Here is a 15529-nt window from a genome sequence, read left to right on the forward strand (position 1 = left end):
ACCAGTCAAAACCCAGGACAGCATGAAAAAGCAACTGGCGACTGTCCCCTGCTGTCTCTGGGACAAACATGGGCCATCCTTGTCTCTGTCCTCCTCAACTGACAGAGCCTTTGAGGGGGAGAGGGGTCCACACAGGGCCCAGGAGGCCCACCCTGCAGCTCCCTGTGTGGGATTCTGACTGCAGTGTTTGTGTGTGTGCGTGTTGGGGCCTAAGATGGGGACAAAGCTATTCCCTCGGTGAATGAAGCCCACAAGGTTTCTTGTGATCTGTAAGCTTAGTCTGGCCAGGGACGCACCTAAACCAGCACCTGAGCAGATTCTAGCTGCTCTTCTTCAACTGCTGCAGGAAGTAACGAAGCGTCAGGGAGGAGGCCCCCCCTGGTCCCCTGTAAGAACCTGGACCACACACAGATGCCTTATCACTGTACCAGTCCTGCGTTCAAAGGGCCTTTGCCAGAAGGATGCTGATGCCAGGCCCCAAGGGCCTGCGTCTGGGACACCAGCCCTTCCTGGGCTGGCCAGGGGTAGTGCCAAGAGCCTGGGTCCTGCCAGGCTGCCCTGTTGTCAAAGGCTCACGTGGACCCTGCTGAGGACTTGGGCCCAGTTAAGAGAAATCCAGGCGCCTCATCTGCTTGTGCCCTCTCGGGGATTTTGAAATCAAGGTGCCCATGGCCAGGTTCCTAGACTGAGCTGTTGGCTCAAGGCTCAGCAGGCAGTGAGAGAATAGTGTTCCTGTTCTCTAGCTACATGGAGAGGAGGTTCTGCCGGGGTGCTTCTCTCACGGTTCTCAGGCGGCAGATGGAAAACGCTGGGTCTCAGGCCATCAGCCACGCAAAACAGAATCAGGCAAAGGGTGTCAAAGTAAGACTTTGGGGGACACCTACTCTGTGTCCCAGCAGGACAGAGGGGCCTGGGAGGTGCCCTTTTTCCAGCAGCAGCCTTCCTCCCGCACCTGGTCTTGTTCCCCGAAACCCCGCAGTTTCTCATCCGGGGAGTCCTAGGCTAGGGCTGGTTGGAAGTCTATAAAATGGGGCCCTAATCTGGGCAGCTGCGACAGTGGCCCCGATGGGGGGAGAAAGGGCCAAAGGATCGGGTTAGAAACCCCCTTCTTCGTTCCAGGACGCCCCTTCTCTGCGCCCTGGATGATCGAGGCTGCGGCTGCCGGGAGCGGACCCCAGCTTTACCTTCCGACCAGACCAGAGAAACGCTCCAATGCGTCACGCGAAGCGCTCTCTTTGCCCTGGATTCCTTCCCTCCCGCTACCCTGGGCGTCCCCCCACGTCCGGACACCGTCCCCAGCTCTGGAGAGCGCTCCCTCCACATCCTGTACCACCGAAAAACTTCCCCCTCCATTCCCATCCGAGCCTCCTTTCACCAGGGACACGCCCTCTTTTTGTCGCCCTCTCCCCAAGCCAGCCACGCACTAACCAGACCACGCTCTGGTCTCTGCCACCGCCCACCGCCTCCTGGAACCCTCCCCCGCAGGACCCTTCCCTATCCTTCAGGACTCCCAGATCGGCTCGGCTGCAAGGGGGGCACCTTTTCCCCCAGTTTGGGGGATCGCTCTATCCCTAGGATCCCCCCGCCCCTCTCTCGCTTCGAATGGCCTTGCGCCCCGGCCGCCGCCCCGGGGTTGCGCAGCCCGCACCTCTCTTTCCCTCTATCCCCGGCCTCCAGCCCTGTGGCGCCCTCCGAGCCTTCCATCCGGGGCGCGATCCCATCCTCCTTATCTGCCCCCCCACCCCCGCCGAGGTCCCGGGGACCGCGGGGTCCACGGGGAGCGCCCCCCTGCGCCCGCCCCGCGCTTCTTTGTGCGGCCGGCGCGCGCGCGCTGCGTCAAGGCTGCCGCCGCCGCCACACGCACGCACTCACCGCGCGCATTTAACCCCCGGGAGCGGCAGGAAGGGAGGTGGCGAGCGGTGGGAGGGAGCCCAATCGCTCGGCTCCCCCGCCCCGGCCCCGCGCGGCGCCGCCTCTGCCATTGCTGTGAGCGGGAGCGGGCGACGCAGAGGCTCGGAGTGCGGTCGGAGTCCAGACCTGCCGGAGCCGGGCGTGGGGTGAGTGCTGGCCGGCAGGCGGGGCCGCGGGGCGCCCGGGTTGGACCCTTCCGCCGGGGAGCCGGGTACAGGGCCGCGCATCTCCCCAGGTGGGAGGGACAGGGGTCCCTGGGCAAGTCACCGGCGAGGCGTCGCCAGGACCGGGGACGCGTCTAGACCCGCGGGCAGGGGCGGCGCCCCCTCCCTGGCTGCTAGGCGTCCCTGAGCTCGGCGCTTTTGCCCAGCGGGTGAGTCCATAAATATACAGCACCCACCCCCCAGCCCTCGGGCCGCGACCTCTGCGTCCTCACGACCCCTCCTCGGAGACGAGGCGGGGGCCGGAGAGCTCGCCGACGCCCGGGACAGCGGGTGGGTCCTGCTCGCGGTGACCCCCGCCTGGCCCTCGCTCCGCAGGCGGCAGCCTCGGGTCTCCCGGAACCATGGTGAAGTTGGGGAACAATTTCGCGGAGAAGGGCACCAAGCAGCCGCTGCTGGAAGATGGTTTCGACACCATCCCCCTGATGACGCCCCTTGATGTCAATCAACTGCAGTTCCCGCCCCCGGATAAGGTGAGAGGCCCCCGGTACCCAGGACCGCCGGGTGCGCACCCCCAAATCTCGGGTGGCGGCCGCAACAAAAGAAACGCGCCGCGTGCGCTGGGGACGCGAACTGGGGGCGGGCTCGGGCGGGGTGGAGGACGCCCCTCGGAGGACCACGTACCCGCGCGGGATTCTGGATCGGGTGATCTGCCCCCCCCCACCCCCGCCCCGCCTTAGATGACAGCTTCTTCCTGACAATGGAACGCGGTCGGGGTAGGGTCCCTTCTTGATTTTCGTGGGACTCTTGTCCGAGAGAGGCCCCTGGCCCCTCCACCTACAACCCAGCCCCGCTTGTCCCTGCCCCGGGGTACCAGGAGCTCTGGTTCTGGGGTGAGCCCAGGAGTGGTGCGGCTGCCCCTCGTGCCTTCCCGGATGATGCAGTTTCAGCCCGATTTGCCCCTTTGGGGTGGAGAGGCCCCTCTCCTTGGCCAGATGGGTCCTCCCTAGGGGCTGAATCCCCCTCCTTACCCTCTGCGCCCACCCCTCCCACATCGGCGGTAGATGCGGCAGGGTGCGCGCTCCTACACCGCCTCCTTCCTCTCTTTGTTCCTTTTGTGAAATCTCCAAATAAGCACTCGTGCTCCTCAGTATTAAAGTAACTGGGGACAGCCATTCATCATCCTCTCCTTAAAGTGGGATTTTTTTTTTCTTTTTGTTGAATTTAAGGAATCCCCTCTTTCTTGAATACCGCCTGCAATCAAGTAGTTTCTGTGTCCATTAAGAGCAATATTTTCAAGAGTTAACATTAAAAACGCTTAAAAGTCTAGACAATTATATTGTAAAACTCAAACCTAAAATTATCCACACACATCCATTCTGACCACCTTGCAGCTTTTCAAAATCATCCCAGCCACGAGGAAGCTCACTCTGTTCCCCCAAGTGTGCTGGCATCATTAATTGTTTCATTTAATGCCTGGCAGGGAGGTTCTGACTCAGGGCTTGTTGTTTATTTGGGGCATGTTGGTGATTACTGGCCGTGGGGCAGGGGTGGGGATGAGAGACTATCCCTGCCATGGGTGCTTCCTTTCTGCAGGATTCCACTATTCCCATGGTGGGCCTTTTGATAGCCGTGCTCAGCTCCCCAAAGTGGTTTTGATTCCCCCAACTCTGTTGTCTGTGTTTGGGTAGGAGAGCAGGGAGCAGGGGCCAGAGCGATGCTGGAACAGGTGTTTTACTTCAAGAAAAGAGGATCAGCTGGTCACACCTGTGCACCTGGGTCACGTGGGGCCACTCTGGGGCGTCGATGGTCCAAAAGAAGCTTTGTGGGAGGGGCAGGGCTGCCTGAGGACTCGGCTTCCGCCTCCCCCTTCCCTGTCTAGGTGTCAGACTTGCCCAGTTAGCCCAGCCTGGCTCCACCATGCCCACCTTCCCCTCCTGCCTCAGCCTGTGCCAGGGACACCGCATCCCCAGGAAGCACCTCTGTCGGGTGATTGCCTCCACTCAACCTCCTCTTTCATCCTCAGTCTGTGCCATTCCAGAACCGTCTGGCACATAGTTGGCTTATAACGGGGAGGAGGTTTCAGGCAGGTATGAAATTTTGGCCAACCAATCAGGCCATCCAGGATAACCTAAGCAGCTCTGAAGGTGATGAGTCTCCCATCCCTGAGATGCTCCAGAGATGGGCATTCTAGCAGGGAGTGATGGTTGGGCCAGATTTCTGAGGTCACAGATGAGGAAACCGAGTCTCCAGGAGTTTATAGGACGTGTGCAAGGTCACTCGGCTGAAGGCTACCATCCTCCAGAATGCGGAAGCTCTGGTGGGACCCCTTGCTCTGCCCCGCTTGGAGCCAGACCGCACTCTCACGAGACATCTCTTAACCCGAACAGTGGCAACGTGTGGCTCCCAGCTAGGGTTCAGGGAGGTGATGTCACCTGTCCCAGGGGACACATGTCCGAGGGCAGATAACACAGTTAAGGTTGTAAATAGAATGTGTGCTGAGCGCCGAGGTTCTGAGGTGCAACAGTGCCAGTAGTCACAGAGCACATAGCAGCGTCAGGGCCAGTCTCAGCTGAAGTGTTTCAATGCTTATTACTCACCAGGCACTGGTTTGCATGCTTTATGGCTTTCAATTACTTTAACACGCGGATGTTAGGAGGTAACTACCGCTGTTACCCCATTTTACAGATGTGGAAATGGAGACACAGAGAGTTTAAGGAACTTGCCCGTAGTCCCCTAGCTTGTTAGTGGCAGAGGCAGATGGAATCCAGGCTGATGGGATCCTGACCGGGTCCCCACTGGACTCAGGGTCCCATGGATTCCCTCCTCCTCACAGTAGCCCTACCAGATAGCCTTGCACCCATATCACAGGCCGGGAAACTGAGGTTCCAAGTAGCCAAGGGTGTGCTCAGGGTCCCACAGCTACTCAGGTACAGTTGGGGTTCGAGGATGGCAGGGTGAGGCCCAGGTGCTGCCCCAGAGATGGGTGCCCCCGGGGTGGGCACGCAGGCTGTCGCACTGAGCACAGGGAGAGCTGCATGTAACAGAAGGGAGGAGGGAGGCAAGAGTGTGCTTTAAAGGGGTGCGGCCCTTGGATCACTTTTCAGTGTCGCATGGCGTGGGCCACTTTCTTCCTGAGGCTGGCTCTGGTGTCGCGGCTCAGTCTGGGAGCGCCCACAGTGTCCTGAGTGCTTGTTCTGCCCTGGGTCCCACCATCACGGAGGGCAGTGTGTCCCCACGCTGTGGTTCACCCAGCGAAGGGCGTTGTCACTTGGGTGAGGAAGAGGCTGGGGGGCTGTCTCTCTCCAGTCCAACTTCCTGGCTTCTGCTCTGGGGGGTGGGCATTTGGGGACTAGACACACATGGCCCCTGGACACTGCTCCCGGACACCTCGCCTCCCCGTCCAGTGGGGACAGAGAAGGAAACAGCCCCGGCAACGGGGTGTGATGGGGGCAGTGATGGTGCGGAGAGGCTGTGAGCATCCGAGGGTGGAGGCTCGAGGGGTGGGTGAGGGCGCAGCTGAAGCTGGGTGGGGGGGATGTAGGGAAAGGGTTTGCCCGGGGCAGAGGCAGAGCAGATTTCGTGGTTGGGAAAACATCTCCCGCTTCACAATGGAGAGTGGAGGGGGCACAGAGCAGGGAGACCCTTTAAGGGCTGTTGCCAAGACAAGGGAGAGAGGAGGATGGTGGGGTAGCGACAGACTCCCCAAGGTCGATTTGCTTGAAGGCTGGCTGCCTGCTCCTTCCTAGTGCTGGAGGGAAATAGTGCCCTTGACTCTTCTTGTTTTACCCGTGGCGGCATATGAAGACCAGCGAAAAAATCAACGCATCCTTCCCACCACCTGGGCCAATGAAGCTCTGGGCAGTGAAAGGAGCCCGAAATGAGGAGTCAGGAGCCCTGCTGACTACTCTTAGCCCTGCCGCCTACTAGCTACGTGGCCTTGACCGATGTACTTAACTTCTCTGCCCCTCCGTTATCATTTTTCCCTCCTGGGGCTGCTATCAGGATTATTAATGGGTAATTTCTCTGAAAGTCTCGGCACAGAGGAGTTTTTCTAATAAGTGGTGGCTGTTCTCATTCTTTCTGTGAAATACTTCCTGGTGAAATGGTGACTTTGAACGAGGGTTTCCCCACCTGTCCTCTTTGGACAGGTGTGTCTGAATGTATCTGGCTGTACTACTGACTGTTTGCTTCTCTTTCCTGGACAAGGTGGTCGTGAAAACTAAGACTGAATATGAACCTGACCGCAAGAAAGGCAAAGCACGTCCTCCCAAGATAGCTGAGTTCACCGTCAGCATCACCGAGGGTGTTACCGAGAGGTTCAAGGTGAGTGGCCCTGGAAGCGGATGAGATGCTGCTTTTGCCCCCAGGAGGGGTCCACTGAGCTGCAGAGATGACCTGTGGAGTGATGGGAACAGGACGAGACACCGATATGGGCTGACCCCAGATGTGCAAAATTGACCTTGTGGTTTTTAAAATTTCTTGTTTCTTTCCTTTACCTTCCAAAATGATCAATATTACTTAGTTTTAATAACGGGGAAGACCCATCCCTAAACTTTCTTTTAGGCAAAGGTTATAAACATACGACAGATCACTTACCAAACATTAAAATCCCTTCAGTTCCGGGAGGAGAGCAGACAATAACAAAAGGGCAACCCATCGCACTTACTTAGTGCCAAGACCCAATCTGAGCCTTGGCACATGCAGGCTCAGCTAAGCGTCCCTCCCCAGGAGGTCAGTACTATCCGTGTAACCTATTTTGCAGATGGGGAAGTTGAGGCACAGGGTGGTCACAGCTCTGCGTGGTAGGACCAGGAGTCAGAGGTGGTCCACTGCAGAGCCCTTGTGTTCACACTCCATCTGACAGGATGTGGAGAGGTGGGGCCCGGCTGGCCCTGTACATGGGTTGCTGGAAGTGCTCACTTGGGGGAGGGAAACCTTGCTCTGGACCGTTCTTCAGGGAAGAACAACTGCTGAAAGGGGCGGGATTGCAGCCAGGCCTGGGGACAGAGCCTTCTCCTCGAGTCTGGGTGGCCTCTGAGGATGGAAGCAGCTGTGTTGCTTGAGGAACAAGTTAGGATATTGATCTTCTGGAAACTTGTTCTTTGGGAAATATGAGAGATGGTAAAATAGAGGCCCTCACCTAGATTCAGAAGGGTGATGTGGGAGACATAAGTAGGTCACCCAGGCCTTAAAGGGTGGCCTTGGCTGGCTCCCTGGTTGCCACCCACGTGGATGTGTGAGCCACGTCTTTATGCTGGGTGCATGGGCACCTGCCCACCTCCGTGCCCTGCAGTTTCCAAAGCCCCTTTGCATACTGCATCCTGTTTGATCTCCATGACAAACCTGTGAACTGGTTTAGGAGATGAAAGTGAAGCCCAAGGAGTGAGGTGGCCTTGCGGGGTGATTGGGGATGCCAGGGCATAATGTGACTTTAAATCCTTCCCATCACTCCGTGCTGCCTCCCCGGCCTGGAGGAAAACCATACAGGGGCCGGCCAAGCCAGCAGGTGGAGGAAAACCATACAGGGGCCGGCCAAGCCAGCAGGTGGAGGAAAACCATACAGGGGCCGGCCAAGCCAGCAGGTGGAGGAAAACCATACAGGGGCCGGCCAAGCCAGCAGGTGCCATCAGAGTTGTCGTCTTTTGTGCCTCATCTGCTGCCACTTGCATGACCTGCCCTGTCCACACCCGGGGATCGACCCCTGGCTGAGGCAGAGGTGACCTGAGTTTTAAGGTCGTGATAGCCATCATCCCGATGGCAGGCACCATCTGGATATCTGGGCGTGTCTGGGTTTGTCATCCCTGACTTGAACTCTGCCTCTCCTCGCCCCGGCATTTTGTGTGTGCACGAAGCAGGGTGCAGTGGGGCACTTGAACAGCTATCCCTTCGTCTGTTGGTTGCATGCCAGGCTCTGTCCCCACCTCTGGGGTCCTTTGTTGGTGCTTTTCATGAACGCTCACCTGATGCAGGTCCCCAGGTCCCTTGTTCAAGGCATGGGTGACGCACATGGGCCATCAGGGCTCTCAGCAGCCACAGCTGGGCCTTTGTGTGGTTCCCTGGCTCCGGTCGCCCGGAACCTGAGGACCCAGAAGATCCGTGCCTGCCCCAGTGGAGCGGGCTGTGGCGGCAGAAGACCTGCCTTCTCTGCTCCCACGTCCTGGGATGTCTAAGAATGTCTAAGAAGGTGGTATATGCAGTTGGTGTTCAGTGGATTATTGCAGTGCAGCGGCCATTTCCCCAGTTCTATACATAAACCCGGCACGTCTATACACCTTAGATCTGTGGCCTCCCTGTGATTCACAGCCACCCTGAAGGGGACGTCATTGCCTCTTTTGCAGATGAGGCTGTTGAGTCCCAGGTGGTTACCGGGGGCTGCCGGGGTACTCCCCATGACTCTACCTCTGAGGCCAGCACCCTTCCTCACATCTCCTGCCATACACACCTCCCTATGGGCCCCAACTTCCAAGTCCCAGACCCCGTTCCCCTTCCATCACCTTCCAGTGCCAGCTCAGATATCACCTCTGCCATGAAGCCTCCTGGGATTGACCTCATTCTCCTGCTGTTTCCACCGCCCTTTGTAACGGGGCAGTAACAGCGTCTAACAGTAGTGGAGTGCTCCCACGAGCCAGACTCTGGGTCAAGCTCGTTACGCTTATGACCGCATTTTATACTCAGAAACCTCATGAGGCAGGCACCATTATTATCCCCATTTTACAGCTGAGGGAAGACCGAGGCAGAGATCTTGAACCCAAGCAGCCTGCTCTTGGCTGCAACACCTGAGGTCCACATGGCTTCTGGAGGACACATTTGCATGGGATGCTTTCAGCCCCAGGCAACCTATTGTGCTTCTTGATTGTTCTGCTTCTAAGAAGCCTTTTCCTTTGTTGATTCAGAACACTCCCCAGTGACTGCTGTCTTGTGGCCTCGATCCGAACACAAGTCGCTCTCCTTCCCAGCAGCCTTCGGATATGGGGGGGCCCACGTACCCCGAGTCCTCCCCTGTGGAAGCATCATTTTTCTGCCTTCCTTTCCTTTTATGTCACAGTGACCAGACCCCTTTCCCGGGCTCATGTTTCTCTGGGTGTGAGGCCTGTGACCTGGTGTCCTTGTGAGTGGGATGAGTGTCCAGTGGGGTGGCCCTGGTAAGCAAAGGCCCCCTGACCTGAGTTCGTGACCTGGGGGAGAGCCAGAGCATAGCGCCCGAGGCTCCGTCAGGCAGAGTGCAGGTGCGGGGCTCTGGGTGCAGACAGAACTTTCCAGGCCCTCTGTGTCGGGCAAGAGAGGAAGGAGCTCCCTGATGCCTCCCCTCTGGTGTTGGACACATGTACAGTGACAGCTCCGTAAGTCAGAGGATGACTGACTGGGCTGTTGGCCCCCAGTGATGGGGACTTGGTGAGATTTCCAGGGACCTTCTCTTGTTGGGTAAGTTTGATGGCAGCTCCTGAGGGAGCCCTTTCTGGGCCATGAGTGGGTGTGAGCCCTTTACAGGTGATCACACATTCAGCAGGTGACCTGCCCAGGGTCCCACAGTCAGTGCGAGGGGACCTGGCCAGCTTGACCCAGATGCCTGTGGGCCTGAGTCGCTCAGGTGAATGACCCGCATCCTGCACACCTCCTGCCTTTGCTCCAGGGCCCTGCTGAACAGGAAGCTGGTTTACCGGGCTGCCTGCGTGCGGGCCGTGGGGTCTGTGCCCAGGAGGTGGCCTGCAGGTGTGGTCTGGGGCCACCTGTGTTGGAATCACCTGAGGTTCGATTTTAACAGAGAGACCCAGCCCCTGGGGACGTGCATTGTAACAAGCTCTCCAGATGATCCTACTGAGTTCGTGACCCTTTATGGGTGGGCTGCGTTCCGGCACCAGGACAGGGCAGGCTCAGGAGGGCTGGTGCCTTTTGGAAATGCTAAGGGTGCTGGCCTTTCTGGAATGTTCTCTCGGCCTTTTACTCCCCAGTTGTGTTTCTGTCATCTCTGAATGCACGCACACAGTGAGGCATGCTTCCCTGGTGGGAGACGTCAGCTGGCTGAAGGCTGGGGGCTCTCTTCTGGAAAACTGGGATGCGTGTGGGCAACGGAGAGGAGAACCTACACCCCTGCCCCCCATCCCACTTGAGGGTCAGTCACAGCTGTGGCTGGAACAGAACATCTTCCTCATCCTGCTGGTGATAGGGCAGCTTCCATGTGGCTCCCCAGCCCACCTGTCTCCTCGTTCTTTTCGGCTCCGTGTGTGAACCGCAGAAATGAAATCGTGCCTTTCAGCTGTTGAAGCAACAAGTAAATAACGTGTCCCCCTTTTGTCTGCGGTTTGTGTAGTTCAGGAGCGACGTGCCGCTGCTCTGCCCCTCATCTTCATATACCTTCGGAGGGCATCCTCGCGATGAGATGTCTTTTTGGATGTTGCTTTATGATTATCACCCGGGGATTAATCTCTTGGCTACGTACGTGGTTGCTAGGCTGGTTGCTAGGTAACTGCTGGCTGGGGAGAGGGTTTTCTGAGGCTCTGCCACGCAGGGATTGCTGGATGAGTCACCCAGAGGTGGCCCGAAGTCTAGGCTTCCGAAGAGGTTAGTGTCAACGAGGAAAGCAGTTGTTGAATTAATTGGAGGTGTATCTATGCCGAGAATAAACACAGGCCTGAGATGTTTCTCAAATTAACTAAACCTAAACAGTGTTTTAATTGCAGAGTCCCCCTCACCCATGCAGACCGGCGTGTCGCAGTGCTGCTGAGGCTGCTGCTTAACGCTCCGAGGATGGAGGGGCCATACTTAGGCAGATTAAAGGAAAGTTTATGCTTGTGACTGCCATGATGGAGGGCTGCTGACGCCTCCGTCATCTACACACCGTCTCCTTGTGAGTTCAGGGTTCGGGCGAACAAGCCGCGCCCCCTCCCTTGGTGCCATGTTGCCTTCGGGGCTTTCAGAGATTCCAAGGTCGGCATTACACAGTTGGTGCAGGGCTGGGAGAATGTCCTGGAAGGGGAGACCGGGTTTGTTTGAATAGTGTCTGTGTGCTGCATTGGGGGTCCCTTTGCCTTCGGTCAACAAATGAATCTGTGGGTGGTTTGTATCTTTTCTCACATCCTTAATGACCTTGAGCTTCCTAGGTGTCCATCTGTTTTCCACCCTCTGCAATAATCCCCTGGTGTGTTTCAAGATGCATTTGTTAAATATTTATGAACGGCGGCACCGTTGCCTTGGCACTCAGCAGTGGGCGTGGTCTTTGCAAGGTGGCACTGGGGATCCTAGAAATGCATCTCAACACTCTGTCACCTTCAGCAGAGCGTCATGCAGGGTTCAGCTGCCCCATTTTGCGGTTTCCTGGCCCAGCTAGAGAGTGGGAGCTTCATCTAGAATGGAATAATTAAGTGGGTTGAGTCATCTGGGGGGTGTGTCTGTATGTTCATTTTGTGTGGGTTACCGAAAATACTTAGTGCTGTAAATGCTTGGAGATGTCAGGATTCATCTTATTTTTCCAAGATTTTTTTTTTTTTAACTGCATTACTCAGCAGAAAAGCACATTTTCCCCACCTCCCTCCTGAGGGTGGGAGGGCAGAGAGAGCAGGGTAAGGATGACCCAGCCGCCATCGACCCAGTGCTGCCTGCCTGGGCTCTTTGTAACAGTCTTGAAGGTTGATCTTACTGTCCTAATTTTGGAGGTGGGGAATTAAGGTCAGAGAGGAACCGGCCCAAGGTCAGCCAACTAACTGGGGATAGCCGTAGGATTCGGACCCACATCCATCTGACACTGAGCCCGCCAAGCTCTGCTTTCCATACCCACAGCCGCATGGGGCCTGCAGGGTGACTCTCCCCTGCTGCAGATGCCCTAGTTCCCATCCCAGCTGGGCAGTGACCCCCGGGAGGCCCCCCGGCAGGAGAGGAGACCCCAGGCCAGAAAGAGCAGATGGGAACACAGCAAATTCAAGTGCCCATCGAGCTCCTCGTCTATGAGACGGGGTGACTGCTAATTCCCAACTCATGGTGAATATTTGGAGAACAGGTATAAGGGCCAGGGCCTTGTAAGTCGAGTGGCTGTGTAATTTATGGCCCAGACCAGGACACTTTGGAGAGTGATGGTGGACCCTGTGCATTTGGGATGCCGGGGCAGTAACTGTCAGCCAGGACTGTCCTAAGCATCTTGGGCACATGGTCCCCTCCTTATAAAGTTCACCCCGAGGTCCATATCCTATTTGCTGTCCATTCCTGGCTGTTCTTTCCAGAAAACACCCCTTGGACCCCTCTTGCCTCTGGGGCAGGGCTGCTCTGGCTTGGGCTCATCATCTCTTCCAGACCCCTGCACCGGCCTCCTGCTTCTGGCCCTTTTTTTTTTTTGGTAGTGAAATATACATAATATAAAATTTACCATTTTAAAGTGTTCAGTGCCATTTACTACATTCGTGGTGTTGCCCAACCATCACCATTATCTATTTTCAGAACATTTTCAATCACCCCCAGAGGAGACCCCATACCCATTGGCAGTCACTCCCCATTTCCCCCTGCCCTTAGCCCTAAGCAACCACTAATCTCTTTTCTGTCTCTATGGATTTCCCTATTCTGGACACTGCATATAAGTGGAATCATACAATATATGGTCCTGTATGACTGCTTCTTTCACTTAGGATAATGTTTTCATGGTTCATCCATGTTACAGCATGTATCAGTACATTATTCCTGTTTATGGCTGAGTAATGTTCCATTGAATGGGTAAGACTACATTTTGTTTATCCAGTCATCCATTGATGGACATTTGCATTGTTTCTACCTTTTGGTTAAGTGTGAATAGTGCTGGAGTGAATATTCATGTACAAGTTTCTCTGTGACCACCTGTTTTGAGTTCTCTTGAGTATGTAACCAGGAATGGAATTGCTGGTTCGTGTGGTGATTTTATTTTTAACATACTAAGGAACTGCTGTTTTCCACAGCAGCTGCACCATTTTATATTCCCACCAGCAATGTACCAGGTTTTCACTTTTTCCATATCCTCACCAACACTTGTTACTTGTTTATTTTTTTTATTATAGCCATTCTAGTGGGGGTGAAGTGGTATCTCATTGCAGCTTTAATTTGCATTTCTTTTTTTTTTTTTTTTTGCGGTATGCGGGCCTCTCACTGTTGTGGCCTCCCCCGTTGCGGAGCACAGGCTCCGGACGCGCAGGCTCTGGACGCGCAGGCTCAGCGGCCATGGCTCACGGGCCCAGCCGCTCCGCGGCATATGGGATCCTCCCAGACCGGGGCACGAACCCGTATCCCCTGCATCGGCAGGCGGACTCTCAACCACTTGCGCCACCAGGGAGGCCCTAATTTGCATTTCGTAATGGCTAATGATGTTGAGCGTCTTTTCCTGTGTTGGCCATTTGTTTATCTTCTTTGGAGCAATGTCTATTCAAGTCCTTTCACATTCTTAATTGGGTTGTTTGTCTTCCTGTTGTTGAGTTGTAGGAGTTCCTTATATGCTCTGGATACTAGATCCTTATCAGATGTATTATTTGCAGATATTTTCTACCCTTTTGTGGGTTGTCTTTTCACTTTCTTGCTAGTGTTCATTAATGCACAAAATTTTAAAATTTTGGTGAAGTACAGTTTATTTTTGTTGCTTGTGCTTTTGGTGTCACATCTAAGACACCGTTGCCAAATCCAAGGTCACGAAGATTTACATCTCTATGTTTTCTTCTAAGAGTTTTATGGCTGTAGCTTTTATATTTAGGTCTTTATTCCATTTTGAGTTAATTTTTTTATATGGTGTGAGGTCAGGGTCCAACCTGATTCTTTTCTAGTTGTTCCAACACCATTTATTGAAGAGACCGTTCTTGCCCCATTGAATGGTCTTGGCACACTTAGCGAAAAAATCAGTCGACCATGAACACATGGTTTTATTTCTGAACTCTCCCTTCTATTTCATTGATTTATATGGCTGTTCTTATGCCAGTCCCACACTGTTTTGATTACTGTAGCTGTAAGTTTTTTTTTTTTTTTTTTTTTTTGCGGTACACGGGCCTCTCACTGCTGTGGCCTCTCCCATTGCGGAGCATAGGCTCCGGATGCGCAGGCTCAGTGGCCATGGCTCACAGGCCCAGCCGCTCTGCAGCATGTGGGACCCTCCCGGACCGGGACACGAACCCGTGTCCCCTGGATCGGCAGGCGGACTCCCAACCACTGCGCCACCTGGGAAGCCCTGTAACTGTAAGTTTTGAAACTGTAAGCTTTGAAATTGGGAAGCGTGAGTCCTCTAGCTTATTCTTCGTTTTCAAGATTGCTTTGGCTATTCACTATACCTTGCAATTTCCATTTCTACAGAAAAGGCTGTTGGGATTTTGATAGGGATTGCATTGAATCTGTAGATCAGTGTGGGAAGTATTCCCATCTTAACATTATTAAGTCTTCCAATCCATGGTGTTTTTCATTTATTTGGGTCTTCTTTACTTTCTTTCAGCAACGTGTTATAGTCTGCAGTGTACACATTCTTTCACTTTTTACTGTAGGCGATCAACTACGGTAGTAGAAGTAAATCCTGTGACTGTCACCAATGCAAATCACAAGTGTTCTTTGTATCACACTGCAGGTGTTGCCAAGATTTTGGGGAAAGTGTTTAGTCTCATCATTCCTTTGAAATCACAGTCTTATAAGATCTTGTTTTTTTGGTGTGTTAATAAGGAAGCACATGCATAATATATCACAAATGTACATTTTTGCAATATTTTGATAATAGGATTTCAATATAATTGGGTTTTTTTTCCCTGTGTGTTGTGTCTTATGCATTTTAAGCATGATTCTGAGAAGGATTTATAGGCTTCACGTGGCTGCCAGAGGTCAGTGGCACAAACATGGTGGAAACCCTGCACCAGGCTCTCCCCCGACCCCCGCTGCTCCCACACACTGTTCCTTAAAGCCCACTGCCCACAGCAGTGGGGTGAGGGTCACCATGGGGCACCCACCAGAGGACATGGGGTGATGAGTACAAATCCCTGTACAGTAGCTGTAATTTCACCCCACTGTGTCCTGCTTTAGAGCTTTTATTGACAGCTGCGCAAAAGTGATGTCAATTTAGGGACCATGTAGTATCTGCTCTAACACACACACGTAAATTAGTGGCAAACATCTGTCCTTCAGGCAGCTGGCGACACCTCCCAGCGCTGTGAGAAATGCTAATTTGGGACATAATAGAGGGGCAGCCGCCTTCTGGAATCCCGCAGCACCCAGGAACTGTCTGGGCTCCCACCTCTTGGTGTGGCACATGGGGTCCTTTGTCACCTGCCCGTGCCGCTCTCCTGCAGGACGTGTGATGCTCCAGCTGCCCTGGCTGAACACACTGTGTCCTGGATGCCTGGGGCTTTGGCACAACCTCTCTCTCCCTCTGACTACAACACACTTTCCCGAGCTTCTGTGGAGCACTCCCCATCCTTCAAGACCAGACACCCCCTCCTGGACCGCTTCCCCGCATGAGGGGGGTCGGCCTCTGCTCCCAC

At 54.7% G+C, this 15529-nt stretch overlaps 1 protein-coding gene across 1 annotated transcript in view; it reads left to right on the forward strand.

Moving 5' to 3' along the window:
- Positions 1–1884: 1884 nt before the first annotated feature.
- Positions 1885–15529, forward strand: part of NSG1 (neuronal vesicle trafficking associated 1) — a 31077-nt gene continuing 17432 nt past the window's right edge. Inside the window, exons 1-3 of the mRNA XM_060104227.1 lie at positions 1885–2057; positions 2451–2605; positions 6282–6398. Of these exons, the coding sequence (XP_059960210.1) occupies positions 2477–2605; positions 6282–6398 (246 nt within the window). The 5' untranslated portion in view covers positions 1885–2057; positions 2451–2476. The remainder of the gene's footprint in view (positions 2058–2450; positions 2606–6281; positions 6399–15529) is intronic.

The sequence above is a fragment of the Mesoplodon densirostris genome, chromosome 1 (assembly GCF_025265405.1).
Source record: "Mesoplodon densirostris isolate mMesDen1 chromosome 1, mMesDen1 primary haplotype, whole genome shotgun sequence".
In the NCBI taxonomy this organism is placed as follows: domain Eukaryota; kingdom Metazoa; phylum Chordata; class Mammalia; order Artiodactyla; family Ziphiidae; genus Mesoplodon; species Mesoplodon densirostris.